This window comes from Prenolepis imparis, unplaced genomic scaffold (assembly GCF_030444845.1).
Source record: "Prenolepis imparis isolate NDT839.2.m4 unplaced genomic scaffold, iyPreImpa1.0 SCAF_1, whole genome shotgun sequence".
Taxonomy (NCBI): Eukaryota; Metazoa; Arthropoda; class Insecta; order Hymenoptera; family Formicidae; genus Prenolepis; species Prenolepis imparis.
In genome coordinates, this window is record NW_028141159.1 from 15,532,252 (window position 1) to 15,550,182 (window position 17,931).

General features: G+C 38.5%; 1 protein-coding gene and 2 long non-coding RNA genes across 4 annotated transcripts; 2 read left to right on the forward strand and 1 right to left on the reverse strand.

Moving 5' to 3' along the window:
• Positions 1-60: 60 nt before the first annotated feature.
• Non2 (upstream activation factor subunit spp27 homolog Non2) lies at positions 61-5,221 on the reverse strand. 2 transcript variants are annotated; one of them, XM_083058452.1, is made up of 5 exons: positions 5,075-5,221; positions 3,267-3,357; positions 2,232-2,524; positions 1,886-2,130; positions 61-1,732 (listed from the first exon to the last, which is right to left on the reverse strand). In XM_083058452.1, exons 1-5 carry the CDS (start codon positions 5,115-5,117, stop codon positions 1,616-1,618), a joined length of 789 nt encoding a protein of 262 aa, XP_082914578.1. In that variant the 5' UTR covers positions 5,118-5,221; the 3' UTR covers positions 61-1,615. The 2 variants fall into 2 exon arrangements, with proteins under 2 accessions (XP_082914578.1, XP_082914589.1); XM_083058463.1 differs by lacking the exon at positions 5,075-5,221 and adding an exon at positions 3,658-3,679.
• Positions 5,222-5,303: 82 nt separating this feature from the next.
• LOC145948888 (uncharacterized) lies at positions 5,304-7,003 on the forward strand. The gene is made up of 4 exons (XR_014427496.1): positions 5,304-5,694; positions 5,771-5,880; positions 6,476-6,582; positions 6,803-7,003. It is a non-coding gene; the product is annotated as an uncharacterized LOC145948888 (long non-coding RNA).
• A 226-nt stretch (positions 7,004-7,229) lies between these two features.
• Positions 7,230-17,614, forward strand: LOC145944362 (uncharacterized). Its single transcript, XR_014426662.1, has 4 exons — positions 7,230-7,418; positions 9,080-9,257; positions 17,244-17,428; positions 17,564-17,614. It is a non-coding gene; the product is annotated as an uncharacterized LOC145944362 (long non-coding RNA).
• Positions 17,615-17,931: the final 317 nt, after the last annotated feature.

The following is a 17,931-nucleotide window of genomic DNA, read 5'->3' on the forward strand; positions in this document are numbered from 1 at the left end:
TATGTATCGGACCATGTTCAGAGGAAATGCTAGGAAATAATTGAAATAAATTATACGCGATTTAAAAAAAATGAAAGCAATACTCTTTTTAATGACACTTCCAAATACATTTCACGGAACATTACAGCTTAAACCATTTTTTTTTTCTTTTTAGGAAACGTAAAATTAGCGTTATAATTTATCATTCCGTGCGCACATATCATTTTCCTTGCGTATGTATGCTTTCGTTATCGCAAACTGTATGATTTCATTCGTGTGGCTTTCCTCATGACTTAGGCCAGCATTTCTTTAATTTATATTCAAAATACACGAATTTTACACATGTCAAAGCTCGAACAGACGTATGCGGTTAAGATTCCGCACCTCGCTCCGTGAGCCCATTTTTACTTCCTACATTTCAACATTGCGCCAGAGACCGCTGCGCGCACTGTGACTTTAATGTGCTTATATCATACTTTTCAATGAATATATTGTTTTACCATTAGATCTTAAATGTTAGATTTTCAATTTTTACACCAAGAAACCTATATTACGACAATAATTAGTAATTACACGATAATACAATTAAACTTTGCTTACATTTTCATGTGTTTAATGTAGCTATTATACAGAAGAGGTACAGGATGATTTTCCGCATAGCTTCTCTCTTTGTTTTTCCGCATTTCTTTTATAAACGTCCCACACTTTTTTTCCCATTTCGGAAGTGAAGTCTGTCATTTTGTTATATCCAATATTTTCAAGAAGCATTTTATTTAAAAGAGTAATAAAACAAAACGACAGAAATACTATGTCCCTAACAGCACACATGTTCAAAAGACGTTCGGAGGACAATCAGAGAATGTTTATAACATCCTATGGCTATTCTCTGAACGTCTTTTGAATATGTGTGCTGTTATAGGAGTGGTATTTTCATACTGAAGGACAATTAAGATGATACTTGATAATAAAAAAAAAAGAAATTTTTCAAATCCATACTTCAAATATTGAAAGCAATTGTGCCACAATGTGATAAATGTGTCAGTTAAAATAAAACTTCTCAAAAAACATTGCTTTTAAATTTAAATGTACATTTCTAATTCATTTAAATGTCATTGTTATAATGGTGCGTCGTGTTACCGCGTTTGGAGTAAGATATTGTTATTAATCACGATCATACAAATGATAAAACATTTATTTTGAATTAGATGACTTAAAACCAGCTTATTGACTATTGGCCACTGTAATGTCATTCACATTTCGAAATCACCTGAACGTCCATGGTAATAATTGTCCCAATGTTAGAATCATCGGAAAAAGCTGGCAATTATAGTCGTTACATATTATCAAACATTATTCCTAACAGTTGTTGGAAGTCATATCTATGATACCTATAGAATCAAAGTACAATATTGTAATAACCAATGGGACAAAACAATTACGATGGACGGCAGAGTACGTCGGAATGGTGTAAACATGGTCTAAAGTCTTAAGTCGCAAGAAATACGTTTGTGTTTCATGTATATATATATGTGTATATATATATGTATCGTGAGAAAGATGGAGAGGTGCACGAGACGCACCTTGGAATATGTTATATATGTATATAACTTGTCGGAGATCGGGATTGAAATATGATTTAATCTACAAAGTGATTTTTGAGGTATTTCATCATACCAAAAGTTCTGAAACGCTTTACGCCGATTACCTTCATTAATTCCTCATCGCAAATTGCGAATTGTTTATTCTTAGGATCCTGTAAAGAATCATTTTATTGGCAACATGTGACACTTTTTGTAATCTATATCCGACATATATGGCTAGTATTTGACTTGTAATATATGACCAAATAAAATATGTCGCACAAGTAAAATCGAGTGAAAAATCTTAAATAAACGATTATACTTACATAAAGATTTCTTTCTTTAATGATACTCCATACTTTCTTCACGACTTCATGTCGAGCCATTTGTTCTGCGCCGACAACAGCGGCAAGTTCTGGTGATAGTGTGATAGCGCGTGTGTAACCACCTCCCTTGCCTTTGCCAGCGCCACCCTTCTTTGCTGTACCTGCTGGAGCCTTTTTATTTTTACCCCAGTCCTCGTCACTATCACTGTCACTTCCCTTCTTTTTTCCCTTCTTTCCAGGCTTACCTACAAAAAAATTATGTTGTCGATTTCTTAAAACATGATCTACAAAATAACTTAATAATAATATATATAATAATAATATATATAACAAAAATATATCTTACTTTTTTTGGGTGTAACTTTAGGTTTCTTTGGGCTATATTCTTCGTCACTGGCATCATCATCACTTGCGCTTTCTTCATCATCGGAGGAACCCTTCTTACGTTTATTAGGAGCCTTTTTAGCAGGATTTCGCTTGGCTGGTTTTTTTTCTTCCTCCTCCTCCTCCTCTTCGGATCCTTCTTCCTCTTCCTCCTCGCCATCTTCAGATTCTTCGCTAGCAGCCTTTTTCTTTTTTTTACCTCCATCTTGTTTTTCTTGAAGACATTCCATAACTAAATCATCGACCTCTTTCTTTCTATATATATAAAAAAAAAAAAAAACGTATAAATATATGTAATATCAATATTTACGATAGAAATAAAATGTAAGTTAAAATGTATGTCAGAGGAGGAACGAGGTGGTAACTTATTCTTATTATTTCAGCCCCACTCAGAAATCCTCACTTTTTTTCTTGGACATCGAGAGACTCTCTTGTGCACCATTTTACAGTGCACAAGTGCCTATTAGTCCGCTTTAATTTTTTATTCACTTTCAATAATAACGTAAGTTCAATTAAATGCTATATTATATAAATTGTCATAGTAATATGATTTCATAAAAATCTATCGTGCACATGATAGATTATTAATAAATTTAAATTTGAAAAGCACGATTATCTTCTCTGCTCAAAAATATGTATCTTATTATATTGTTTTTAGATATAAAAAAATAAAGTATTATATAATAATTTTGTTTGCATATTTATGCTAGTTTTCATATCTAAACCATAATATTTTACGTATGATTTATAATTGAAGTTGATTCAGACTAACGATACGATAGAACATGTGATATATAAAAAATGTTTTTTATAATTATAATATATAAATGTATTCACATACAAATGTACAATTACGTTAATCCTATGTGCATATATATATATATAAAGAATATGACTCACAATTAGGTTGATAAGAGAAAATAGTCTTTATGCGTCATTGAAAAACATGAACAAAAATATTTATTCGCAATCACATTTTTCTCTACTTATTGCTTACCTTTCTATGAGATCAATATCAAGTTTCTCCTCGATTTGTTGTCTCACTTTTTTAGCAGACATTGTAGTAAGATCAGCATCCTTGAGGATAGCTAAACAAAATTAATAAACATATTTTATCAATATATGTATCAAAATATTTTACTTTTCTAAAAGATTTATCAAGAAAAATTCCGAAAAAAAAAAAAAAAATCTGTAAAGTTTTTAACTCTGATACAAAACAATAAAGATATATATTGTATAATTCTTCATTTAAAAAAAAGGAGAAAACATAGAAAAATATAAAATAAAAAATAGATGAAAATTTATTTCTTTCCCAATAGTTGCATAAAAGAAAAATAAGCAAGGAGAAGGAAGGATGAACGTGTAAGAGTACGTTGAGAATACGTCACCATTCATTCTCTCCACGCACACACAGACACACACACGGAGAAACTCGCGTGTATGCGTGATCTGGGGTAGTACGGTTTCCCGCGTCGGGGATCTAGTAAATATCGAACGCAAATGGCCGCCGTGGCGCGCGCGGTGCCGGTCACCGCCGATCGGAGCGGTGCGAGACTAACAAAAAGATATCTGGAAGTACATGACGTGGCGACGATGCGACGCGTGGAATGGGTCGCGGAGGGGTTTTTCTCGGCGTATCGCGGTCGATCGGTCGGCGCATTAATTCCGGAAAAGATCGAAAACCGCGAGAAGATGAAGGAAGAAGGGAAGAGAGACAGAGGGAGAGAGGAGAGGGAGAGAGAGAGAGAGAGAGAGCGAGCGAGAGAGAGCGATAAGAGGGAGCGAAGCGGAGTAGAACGCGCGCGCGCGCGCTCGGTCGATTCACGGCGCTCTCTTGCCGAAAATCTCGAATGAAAAAAATACGCGCGCGACAGTAGTAACGCGCGCGCGCGCGCGTTACACCGCCATGTAACTTGTAACGGGCGAGTCGTAATGGCGAGAAGCAGCGCGCTTTACTCCGCGGCGGGAAAAGATAGTAAACTAACAAATATCTCGGGGGGGAGACAGAGAAGTACGGTACGGCGATGTTGTGTGTGTGCGCATGCATGATACGTATGAATGTGTATGTATGTGTGCGATGGCGGTTATAACCAATGACTATCCAATCGGCGATACGCGAGGCGCGCAAAGGAGGGAAAAGGGCAACGCGCGCGCGCTCGGTTCCGATCGACGAACGAGCGTATCTTTCCCGAAGGAGATTCTCGCGTTGGAATATTGCGTATTTTTTTTATCTACTACGACGCAAAAATCCGTCGTGACGCGACACCGAGAACACGCGCGCGAGAGAGAGAGAGAGATAGAGATACGAAAGACGACGAGGGAGAGAGAGAGAGAGAAAAAGAGTAAATGAGAGAACATAAATGCGAATGCGAGAGATAGGCGCGCGCCACCACACTACCACACACATACATTTCTCGAGACGCGTCATATACGAGACGGCGAGGCGAGAAAGCGATCTTTTTATAGCGAACAACGAAAAATCCGACTTTTCGCCAGAACACCGAAGTGGCTCCTCGGAAAATCGCGAGCGGATTGCACGGGCCGAATATTCCCCGGGTCCCGTCGTTATTCCGATACGTAGGTGACGAAATACAGCGGATCGCGGTTGTAATGGCCGGCGTGGGGCACGCCACTTGGGCACATACGTGCGCGCTAAAGACGTCACGTCGCAAGAGCAAAGAGCCCGATTTCGCCCGTATTCCCGATGGCGCGGTTACGCGTAACGCACGCCAACATTCTCGCGTACCTCGATTCCGCGATAATCCGGCGCCGGAATCCCTTACATCGCGCGATATCGCCACTTACCGGTGATCTCCTTGCGTAGCTCGTCCTTCGAGATATCGGCCATGGTTGATGCTACTCGCTGTGCGTGCTGCTGCCAACTGAGCCTATGCCGGCTGCGGACTCCCGTAGCGTCCGTTCGTACAGTCCCCGCTCGCAGCGCTCCGATACGCGCGTGCGGAACGCTCCTTCGATCGCGAATAACTCGAGAACGAGCGAGCGAAAACGAATACTATATACACCAAATCGTGTTAGTTTTTTACGCCCGACAAGTTTCTCATCACGCCCCACGCGTAATTCGGCGATCGGAGTGTGTCACGTCGGTCCTCGCAGACGGTTCACGCGGCGTGTTCTTGAAAGTGACTGTACGTCAAGCGGCCGCTCGTGGCTGCCGGTGGCGTCCACAGTACAGTCTGCGCGCGTCGCTTCGCGGCGGCACTTCCGGAAAAATCACCTTCGCCCTGCGATAACTTCGCATCGCGGGCCTGAATACGGATACTATATACACCGAAGCGGGTCAACTTTTTTTTCTCTACAAATTTCTCATGACGCCCCTGGCGCAATATTGCGATTTAACGCTTCGATACACGACCTTCCGACACGAGCCTGGCTAACCTTTTGCTCTCGACTGTACGGACTGAGCGGTAAGCATACTCGGAGTTTCGTTGCGTCGAGCGCCTAGTCGCGTCATATGACAATCACAGTGTCTGTATGTTTCAGAGATATCACTGAAAAAAAAGGGTAAGAAATGTACACGAAGGTGACGATGACGACGATGTGAAAATAGATGCATTTACTTCGTTGCCGAATGTATCCAGATGTTTCGCATGGTACGCTCAATTAATTGTTTATATTTTTATTGAATTATCATATTTCTCTCGTAATGTTTGACGTGATCTTTAAAAGAAAAATATACATATATGTATGTATGTATATATATACATATGTCATATAAGTATAAGACATGAAGCAGCATATTTCTCAATACATAATTTCGTCATGCGACATCTACTCGCATCCCACGTACTTCTAACTAAACAATAAATACGAAAAATCTTCCTATCCTCAAAGTCCTAGAAGTAATCGTGGCCAATTAGCATATATATATATAGTTTTATTAATCGAACAAGACATTCTCTATATGAAATATATATAATTATAATTCTTACGTAAAAAATCAATATTGTTTTATACACGATATTTATAATGATACGAATAATATACAACGAATCTTTTATTTCTAAAATACATGCATTTAATAATTTTTAATACGGAGAACGTCTGAATAGTAAAAATCTTATCTATGTACAATTTTTTTCATGTATAAGATGGTTAGGGTTAGGTCAATAAAAATATTTTTATCATGTTAATATTCGTCGGTATTGCAGAAATTATAGCGTGTCGCATTTTCTGTTTCACCACCAGATGTCGTTCATATGCACTTGCACCACGAACGGCACTTGCATAGTTCAAAATGTCGGCAACGGTTTCAAACGGGAGACTGTTTTACATCGATATTGTTGTTTAGTTGTGTATGTATCACAATCTTTTTTATATAAAACGCATAACATAGCGAGAAATCGTCGACAAGTCGATGGTTATATGGTATTATTACCTTGTAACCATAATTGGCCGTGGAAACATTGACTTGTCGACGCGATTTCTCGATATGCTCTGTGATGCGCATTTGAGTATAATCTTTTCGATACGGGAGCTTTTCTAATGTATTTGTTTTGATTGTTTTGATTGCAGAACAAACATGTTCAGCCACGGTAATGTTATATACGCGACGAATATCAAGAAACAACGCTATCTTTTCGATAATATTGTATAAAGAAAGAGAGAGAGAGAGAGAGAGAGAGAGAGAGAGAGAGAGAGAGAGAGAGAGAGAGAGAGAAAGAGAGAGAGAGAGAGAGAGAGGGAGAGGAAGAGAAGAGAAATCATTGCGCTTTTGTCCAGGTATTTACATATTACTTTGTCTACTTGTTCATATGACAAGATTATAATTAAATCAGTAAAACATTTTTCATGTAAATGGTATTAATCATTTTAGCTTTGAAAATATTTATATCTCAATTTATTATCAATTCTTATTCTAACCTACAGTATTTTACCGACATTAAATCGCAGAATTTTTTAGTGATTCGTACTTTCTGTTTCCTGCCAGATGCCGCTAGCATACACTCAACAAACATTCGTAAGAATTTCAAGTTTTACAAGTGTCGGATGTGCGGTGTGTGGGACTTATAGTTCTTGTATTATTATTGCTATTTGGTTGTACCATGACCTCCTTTTACGCGGCGCATGCAACTGTATACTAACCGGCTGTGAAAACATCGACCCGAAATGCAGCGTCAACGACTTCTTCGTAAGTACTTAATGCGCATTCGAGTTTAACCTTTTCGGCACGGCATCTTGCCGTGCCATTAGCCGATGATCCTAGTGTATTTATTGCGAACTCAAAACAAACATGCTCGACCATCGTATTATGCTACGTGGAAAATATCCATCGTACCAAAAAATTAAATGTTCGGTTCAAGAAACAACGCTGTCTTTCTGAGAATATTATATAAAAGGAAAAAGAAACACACACACACACACACATACAGAGAGAGAGAGAGAGAGAGACAAAGAGAGGAACAATTACTTGCTTTTGTATTGGTATTTATCACCATTTATTTAAAACAAGAAATATGTATTATTATATCATTATTATATGCATGAGATTCAAAATTCGAGTGAAATTTTAAATATAAATATTAATTTGCAAAAATATTGTGTAATGTCTTCTCTAAATGATGCATTTATTTGTCAAATGGTCTAACAGATATTATCTTAAAGTGTCAGTATTGTCTGTACAGTTTATTGTTTTGCAAATCACTGTGTATTGCGGCATAAATGTAACGAGATCAAAAATTTGCTCAAGTTCTCTCCCTCGGTGTATTGTCGATGTAATGCCGCTTCCTTTTACAGATATATGTATATGTGCAAGTGGCAGCTCGAGAGCTCGTGAGATGGATCAACGTGCGTAAGTCCGTGTGTGAGTGGCTAAATTCGACGTGCATTGGTTCTCGAGCTGCCGAATGCATACATATATTGTCGGACTCGCGTATGTATAATATATATATATGTATATATACGTATGTGTACATGACACGCGTGTTATACACATATATGCATTTACAGCGCGTCAGTGTCCGACACGTCTCGTCACGTGTACGTGTCAAAATCAATATTTGGCGTCACTAGGTTATGATAACGCCGCGGTGTGTCGCGGCTCGTGTGTATGTGTGTGTGTGTGTGCGAATGCACGCGTATAACATCGAGCGGTGCCGGATTTCGCGGAATTTACGCGTCGCCCTTGCAACGGACGGTGTAAACAATGCGCGCGCTCCGAAACTTTTCCCATTTCGTACGAGGACGGCCGCCACGTTACGGTGCATTTAATGGACATTTTTGAATTGTCAGAAATTGTAGGCATATAGGGCGATATCTCTCGTCGTCACGGAGTTAAGGCACGATAGCGAAGTGGCTTCCGACATTTGTCATCGATGTTTTCAGAATTTTTTGCTGCTTGCCGAATCTCTCGATCGTTTTTTTTTTGTCACGATTGTTGCGAACGAGAACAGCAAAAAACGCGCAATCTGCTCTCGAGATTGCTAATTCTAATTTCGATAAATTGATCAGGTAATTAAATGCGCCGTTGCGTAGTAATTGAAGAGTTGGTTGAGAGAAGTAAATAACGCTTTCTATTAATTGAAAAATTATGGAAGAACCATAGAACTCTACGTACACGAAAGCTCTTAAAATTTTATTAAACGTTTCAATGTACCTTCGATATTATTAAAAACAGCATCATACATACACACATAGAGCCGTTAAAACGTTATGAGAAAGATACGTGATCTACATGAAAAAGATACCAAAAAAAGATATCCAAAAATACATGTAATTTCGCGATTTATTTGTTAATTCATTGTTCATATTCTCGTGTTGTAATAATCTCAATGAATATTATATTTGTTACAGTTGGGTCTATTAAAATCGCAATTTCCACGTTGGAACGTACACGTAGCACGGATATCTCTTCATTCAAGAGAGCTAGGCAAGTTCACGGTCGCTATTTTCGGCAGAGAGAGCAGAGTAGGATCGAAGCGGTGGCGAAAGTAGAGAGGAGCCGGGAGGAGTCAGCCGCAGCGAAGTAAAGGTAAGGTAAAATATAGAACTGCCACCTGTTCGACTGTACTGCTAGCGCATTGTGCCGCGGGCTTTTTCTACTATGAACTGAAAGATTATCATTGCAAACCGAGTTTCACGTCTATATCCCGACTCTTCGTAAAACTTAATTGCCGCATGAAATTATATGAGAATGTTTTAACAATATTAATTATACGCGTCCGTGTTGAGTTCAACGTTGCTGTTGTAACGTGCACACTGTTGATTTTCATTTCAATAAGACAAACTATATGTATAAAGGATATATTTCGATAATTGATAAAAATTTAATACGACTAAGAATTTCATTATTTTTTCTCGGTTATTTATTGGTTATTCAAAAATTCAACATATTGTGATTGCTATATTTTTAATTATTTAAATTCTCAATTTGTCGAATATTTTAAACGTTTTCGTCTAACTGAGCATCATGATTTTAAACTTCTTTTTCTAACTTTACGTGATTTAAAATATTTTAACACATCTTTTGTGTAAGATGTATTATTATGTACGTACAAGATAGAATGCACTACGTACCGCGGATGTAATCAAGAGAACGTCTGTTATCGCCTTTAATTAATCGCGTTCGCTTGTCGATTTGCTTCTTGAGCGAGGACACACGTCTCGGATTATGCATCGTACTACTTTCGTTTCTCTCGCTTCCTCTTTCCTCTCTTTTCCTCTATATGTTTCCATCATTCCCAGCACTCCGACAATTCTCCACGCATGGCCTGCCACGTTTTTCGTGCCGTTCATGCCTATTTTCCGGCAAGCGATACGGTCGACGACGCGATTTTCCTGCACGCGGCACATTTCCCTCGCTGGATATATCCGCAGACATTGCATCGATTCACATATATATACCAATGTCAGTTCTGATGACGGGTGTAAATCTGTGTCTTATATATACGAACACTTACAAAATACGCCAAATAATACAGAGAAAATTGTTCGAATAAAATTCGGTTGAATTACACGTATTAATTACACGTACTAATAATATAACAATAGTAAATAGAAAATACTTGAATTATTATCATTGAATTTGTTGCAATAATTAACTTATCATTTTCATCATTATCTGAAATAATTTTGTTACGCAATAATTAAAATTTTAATATAATTAAAAATTTAAAGGAACCTTTTTTAATAAGCAATTAATTTTAAAAATATTTTTACACGATTAAACATTATTAGCAATTTAGAAAAACTGGTCGATACATTCTCTCTCCTTTGTATAAAAGTCTAAGGATAAATTATTTAACATTAAAGAAAAGCTGATTAGATGAAGCTTCCTTCATTATTTTCGAGAATATATACTTTTCCGCGAAATTCGCGCTCGTGTTTCCTGTTGTACATATATGCGTCTTTTGGAATAGTATGTGCGTTCGATACATATACATATTGCGTCTCCTTACACGTATATATACGCACGACAATCGTATTCTCTTTGAATGTAGAGTCGTTCCAGCAGGCGCGGTTGATTTTCTCCTCTCGATAGATCTACGTACGCGCGCACGTGGATGTCGATCGACGTGTGTATGGTGCACACGTACAGGAACGATAGATGCAAGTACATACGGTAGCGGCGGGTCTATCTATCGAGTCTTCTCTATTGCAACAGATGCCTGTTGCTACGCGGCCCGGGCGACGCTATCACGTTTTCGGCTCTCCTCCGCTTCTCGGACTTCTGCCTGCCTTTGCCTCTGTCGTCCCTTTCGCCGTCATCCCTTCGCGTCGTCCCGCCGTTACTCACGAAGAAACGTTTTTCGCCCTTTTTGCCACGTGATCGGGCATTGACCCTATCCCCGACGTAGCTCGGGGGTGGAAAGCACGAGGCGCAGCAGCAGCGACGACGAGGCGACCGCTTCCTTCCCCTCTCATTTTTTTTCCTCTCTCTTCCTTTTTCTCTCTCTTTTCCTCTTTTTTTTCTCTCTCTCTACGGAAGACAATACTTTCGAACCAACGAAGCGATAACAATCGTGATCTCGGGATAAATGGTACTAATCGGTGATTAATTGATTGTGTAGTTTACGCTTGAACAGCCTTTGTTGCTTTATGCGAGCGATTCGAGCGTCGTTAATTATGCGAAGTGGACTTTCGAAATGACGAAGAAGTTGATGAAAATGTAATCCTTTCTTTCTTTTATACATCGAAACAATCAACGTTTTTGTTCGAAAGATTGAATTATGCTGCGTATATTATGTCGCGAGATTTTGCTAATTAGCAGATGCTAATTATATCAGATAATAACTAAGGAATATATGTATTGATATAAGGATGTTGACATATGGTTACGTTAACTAATTACTCTAATGCGTCGATATTGTCGAGCAAGTCTGGAGAATTTTATCGAAAATTACTCCTTCGTAATCGTGTGCACATTGCACTAATATATTTAGAATTTCCTGAGGGAGCTATCTTCTTTCCCTTACGCAATACTGCAGAAATAGATCCACATTTGGAAATAAAACAGAATCCACCATTCGGTTGAAAGACATAACACACCTTTTACGTAATAGTATTTCATTGTATTATTATCGATATTACATGCAATTTTTTGAGAATGCACAATTCAGATCACATTCTTCGAAAGCTTTTCTTCCAATAATAATTCTTGCGTAATAATAACATTTTCAATTATTTTAAATTGATAATCGTGCAAAATTATAAATGTGAGATCGTAAAAAAATTCTCATAAAATAAAAGTACTTATAATAAAAGAAATATATCTATAACAGAAATATCAATAATATATGCATGTAGAATACAATGATTTACTATTTTGATGTAAATTTCACTTCTATGAAGGGACTATATTATATTCGTTATATATCGCTTACATTCTTTATGACATATTTTGTCATATGTTTCTGATATATTCATAAACAAATCTGTATCCGTATATCGTATATCGTATATGATTAATTGTACTTGACAAGTGAAGATATAATTCTTGATAATTCTTTTTTATATCTCATATATACAATATGTAGCACACAAAAATGAATTTTATCTTTAAAAATTATACCTTTACACCTTTGACAAGTACAATTAATTGTATACAAATATAAACAAACTTAAGAATATATACATGTACATATATAGAACTTATTCAATTATTATAATTTAAAAAAAAAAATAGAAAGTATAAAAGAGATTTTATTAATAATTTGTAATAAATACAATTATGTGTAAATAATTATAAAGAATATTATGTAATGAGTCATGCATTCTATATATAAGAGGCGAACTTTTCAATTTTGTATTTTTGTTGTGATTGGATAAAAAAATATATATGCATACTGTATACGTATATTGTATACATATATGATATAAGTATATTTTATTTAATTACAACAAAAATACGAAATGGAAAAGTTCGTCTCTTATATATTGAACGCATAACTCATTACAAAATATTCTTTATAATTAATTACACATTTTTATTTATTTTAAATTATTAATAAGTTATTAATTATTAATAAATTTTTTATACTTTTCACTTTTTTGAAAATATTAATAATTGAAGTAAGTTCTATTTGAGAATTTTCGTATCTGATAAATAGTCCGAGCGTAAAAGGATTAATACGCAAGTACACTTGAACATGAGATCAGAGAAAAAGATCGCTTGCATTAGATGAAATCGAACGTGTCGTTCAGCGGCGTCTTGGCGGAATACGGCCTGCGCCGAGGGATCAAGCCGGATCATCCTTAGCCGTGCGATGCAATCTAAGGATCGGGCTCGCATTTCGAGATCAAGCGCGTCTGTAAAAGAAAGAGGCAAAGAGAAAGAAAAGGAGAGGTCCGTTCGGTTCCACTGCTGGAGCTGCCGCGCTAAAAGAAAGAAAAGAGTGTAGCGTCCCGCGCGCGTAATTAAGGACCAAAGGGATGAGTATGGGCGGAAAAGCCGGGGAAGAGAGAAGACGAAGGGGTGGTATTTGAGGAGAGGGTGTATAGGATGTAGACATCGATCGGGCTAGGCGTGTGTAAGCGTGCACGTGCACGCGCATCGTACATGTACACACAACCACCATACGCCGCCACCTGGCCAGTTCCGCGTAGGCAAGATAGTGCGAGTCGCCGGAACAAGGACGGTGTGAGGGCGAAGCGAGGGGTTGGGGAGGAAGTGTAGCGGCCAGAACCGCGCGAGGTGGAGAGACCGAGGGTGGTTCGGTTGGCCCCGAACCTACCCTAAATCGAAGAAGCATGGGACACACCCTGGAAGAAAATGGGAAGTGGGGTAGTTGGCGTGGGTGGCCGGGCACAAGGATGGGATACCTCCGTACGCTTTCTCTCTCTCTCTTTCTCTTGGTCTCGATCTCGCTCTCGCTCTCGCTCTCGTTCTCTTTCTCGCCTTCGCTTCATCTCCCCCCCGTTCTCGATGCTCTCCTGCTGCCTCATCCTTCCTCTTCCACCTGCTGGCCCTGCTGCTCATCTTCCTCCACCATCCCCCTTCTCTTTCTCCGATATCTTATTTCGTTCTCTCACCCTTCTCTCACCACGGGCGAGTTGCCTCACCCCACCGAACTGACTGAAGGCGCCCTCGTTCCCCTGTCCTTCGTGCTCAATCCCGCGCCCTCCGCCGTCGACACGCCAATGAGGACTACCCCGCGACAAGGCAGGTGTGCGAGCCACAATGGAAGACGCTATAGAGATAGCCGCGTAAAGAGAGAGGATCGATGGACCCGCGAGTAGCCGCGAGCGAGAGGGTAACTGATGTTTCTCCTGCGCAACGAAGAAGATTGCAGAGAAGAGTTCGCGAACGGAAGCGAGAAGGCGGAAGAGAGAGAACGAAGACGGACAAAAATAGAAAGAAACAGGGACGGAAGTAAGTTCGAGAAGGAGAAATACCGCGAGAAAAAGTGAGCGAGAATGAGAGAGAAAGAAAGAAAGAGGAAGGAGGATGCAGGATGAAAGGAACGAGATGATGTGCACAAGTGCCAGAGAAAGAGGCAGAACAGGACAGTGAGCGGCGGCAACGCCCATTTTTTGATAAGCTAGTTACCCGCCGCCACCCTGCCGCGAAAGGGGCAGAGGGTAGCTCTCCGGTACAAGGCGGCAAGAGGCGCGGTGGCAGGAGGTCGAGTTGGCCGAAGGGCGCTCCAGGAGGGACGGGGGAGAGCAAGTAGGAGCGAAGAGGGCGGCACGGGGAGAGGAAAGCTGCGGGTACGCGGCGGGTGTCGGGTTCTACGGAGATCAATAACTGCATAAAAATAAAGTGAGGCTCTGGCCCGCTACCTTTAACCCACCGTCCCCCACCGAGTTCTCCACCTTCACCTTTTCCTCCACCTCCGCGACGGCGGCGGCAACGGCGGCTGCCTCGTTCTCCTTCGTTCGACGCCCCTTCGCATCCCGTTGCCTCTCGCTACGCAGCAACGTCTTTCTAGTACTATGCCATCCCTCCGTCGCACTCATCCCCTCATTCCACCACAGCCTCCCGGTTTCCTGCCTCCGATGAGGATCTGGAGGTTATTGCCTGTATTTTCTTAAGGGATGAATTCTCCGCTAGGACCGCTACCGCCACCTTCGCCAATTTCCTCGTCGCGAGGGGGGCAAGTGGCTGGAAGTTGGGGGAGACGCTCGCGAGAGATTGGGTAAGAAGGTGTTAGTGGTTGGTTGCAGTCCGCTTCCGGTGTACGTAGCTCGTTAAGGCTCCGGGAGATTCGTGACGAGGCACGACGGAAGGGATTGATCAATTTTCTGATGGAGATGTGATGTCGGATGGATCGCATTGTCTGCGGACGTGACGTTTCAAGCGCGTCGCGATCCATGAGCGAGGATGGAGAGTTTGAGGATGGGCACACAGAATGGAAAAATAGGGAAAGTTTGTATTCGAATATTTATCGAAGGCAATACGTCTGCGTTTCATAGGGATTGATTAAACACACGTGGGTAAGCGCGTAAGACGCGCGAGCTAGCGACAATTGAGCGGAAATCCAACTCGAAATGTTTGCGAAATTTCTGATCGAGCGATATACGAGTCCACGATGCCTCCAAGCATGATAGCGATATTTTTTTAACGTCCGTACGTGTACGGGCATACAGCATATACAATTCTGTATACATATAGAGTGTCTACGGACACTCTCTCTACGGAAAGCGTAGCCTTGTTGCGTATGTCAACTCAACTCACATTATTCGAGTTGTACGCGAAATGTTTAAAGATAAATTTTCGGGTGCTTTAGAAAAGAGAGATTGGTAGAGTTTCTAAAAAAAATTTTAATTTAGATTTATTTTCTTGAATTATTATTTTGAAAATTGTCTTAAAAATAATAAACAACGCATTTTTCTATTCTCACAATGAACTATGTTTTATATTTATCTGTCATGCATCTACGTAGCGTGCAAACCGCGTATACAGCCGAGAGAATCACGATTCTGTACGCTTCGAAAGCAACAAGTACTTAGGTACGATCCCTCCGTAGGAAACCTAAAGAGCTCCCCGCGCGAGGGAAGTTAAAAACAAAGTTGCGACGATTCTTCAGCACTGCGATTACATGCTCAATAATAAATTACTGTTGTCAAAGAGTTTGGCTCTGACAGGCCTAATCATTTCTTGCGTGTATTACAAATAAATGCGCTCAGCGTTACAATGATATTACAAGGGCTGACTCACGCATAACCTTCCTCATGCGATTGCGATTTGTAAAAAGTGAGAGTCTTTAAGTAAATTTTGACGTATATATGTATATGTCTATAATTTCTTTGAAACTAAAATATAAATATTTTTTTGACAAATGTGTCGAGATATAAATAATTTTCGAGCAAGAGTTTTTGTGATATAAACTTTAAAAATGCAATAAGATAATGAGATTTCAGGTGGATTTAATTTTTGTAAATTTTTAATTTGTGATTACTGAGATATTTAATATTAAAATTTCAAAATCTATGGAAAATACGACATTAAACTATATTTTATTACAGCAAAGTTGATTCAATTTTTAAATAAACTAGAACAACCCAAGCGCGCGTTACGCGCGCACCATTCTTCGGTTTTGTATTAAAAAAATTATATTTAAAAAAAAATAATATAAAGTTTATTTAAAGTTGATTTACTCGATTAATATTTTTTTACAGAAATCAGTTGATTAAAGCGTTAATTTACTAATTAAATTTTTAAATATAAATGTTATGAAAATTTAAAATAGTAATATGTTATAATACCTTATTTTCGATTAATATTTTTTGACAGAAATCAGCTGATAACTGTCAAAAATATTAATCGAGTTTAAAGTATTATAACATATTATTTAAAATATATTATACTATTTTAATTTTTATAACATATTATTATTTTAAAAATTAATTAGCAAATTAACGCTTTAATCAGCTGATTTCTGTCAAAAAATATTAATAAAGCGAAAATTTGCTAATTAAATATAGCTTACATATTTATATTTATATTATGTATGTTATAATTTGCTAATTAAATTTTAAAATAATAATATGGTAAAAGCTATAAAATAGTAATATGTTGTAAATAATGTTATAATATCTTATTCTCGATTAATATTTTTTCTTTCTAAAGCTATATCTTTTCGAACGAATCTCCTTCGAGTGTTAATTAAGTATCGCGCGCGCGTTATTAGAGTGAAGTTGCCGATGTTTGTAGCCTCGGCCATTACCGAAACGCCGCGAGTATCAGGCAGTTCGAGCTGCGTCCCGCTGTGATTAATTAGTAAGCATAATCGTTAGAAACGATTTCTAACCTTTGTATTGTAATATTTATCAATCGCATATCATAATTTCAACGTTAATATGTAGTCGTAATTGTTCGAAACGTATATTTCGCGAAAAATTGGATGCAAAATCTCTTGCCAACATAACCCAACTTAATCTGTTTTCGCGCGCGCGAATCTGTTGCGATCCGTGGATATTTATCGTTAATTCTAGCTTACATATTTATATTGTGTATGTTATATAATGCGAAATAATAAGATTATTCTAATATATGTATGTATCTTATTTGTTACAGGTAGCATTGCGATTCACGCGTCGTGTCGGGAGTGCCGTGTAAAGTTTCGCGTGTCGGGAGTGCCGTGTAAAGTATCGGGCGATCGTAATTATTCGTATTTTCGCGAGTGTCGTGAGTGCTACCATGGACCAAAAGAGGAGGAGGAGGCCCGGGGAGGCATCGGGCGACAACGGGGCAACTGTGAGGTAAAACCTAAAAACATTTTTTCTAAACATTGAGATATTCGACCGTTTCTAGATTTTCAAAACACCTGTACACACACATACCCCCCCCGGCCCACACACACATGTATATACATAATTTGAATATTTTGTTTTCAGATCAATGTATGCTGTGTACTACAATTCCGCTATTGCACGGACCGGTGAGTGACAAATTGTTCATTTCGATCTAGTTAAGAAAATATTATAACATCCATTTCTTAAAAATACATATTAAATCTATTCTCGCAATATTGTTGCATCTTTTCCGCTTATTGACTGTTTCGATTTGCATTGTGCGTTATATTCGTAGCATCGAGAGGCTTTCGCGAAAGTTAGTAATTTGATAGTTTGTTCAAAATAAAATTAAATAAAATAATATGTTTTAAATAATATGTTATTATAATACTTTAAATTCTCTCTCTCTTTCGATTAATATTTTTGATAGTTATCAGCTGATTTCTGTCAAAAAATATTAATCGCGGATA

Excerpts from the sequence above, each read along its gene's own strand:
- Non2 (XM_083058452.1), bottom strand. The coding sequence starts at position 5,117 with ATGGCCGATATCTCGAAGGACGAGCTACGCAAGGAGATCACCG. Across the intron at positions 2,525-3,266 it reads GATATTGATCTCATAGAAAG|AAAGAAAGAGGTCGATGATT; the intron begins GTAAGCAATAAG and ends TTATATATATAG. Across the intron at positions 1,733-1,885 it reads TTAAAGAAAGAAATCTTTAT|GATCCTAAGAATAAACAATT; the intron begins GTAAGTATAATC and ends GATTCTTTACAG.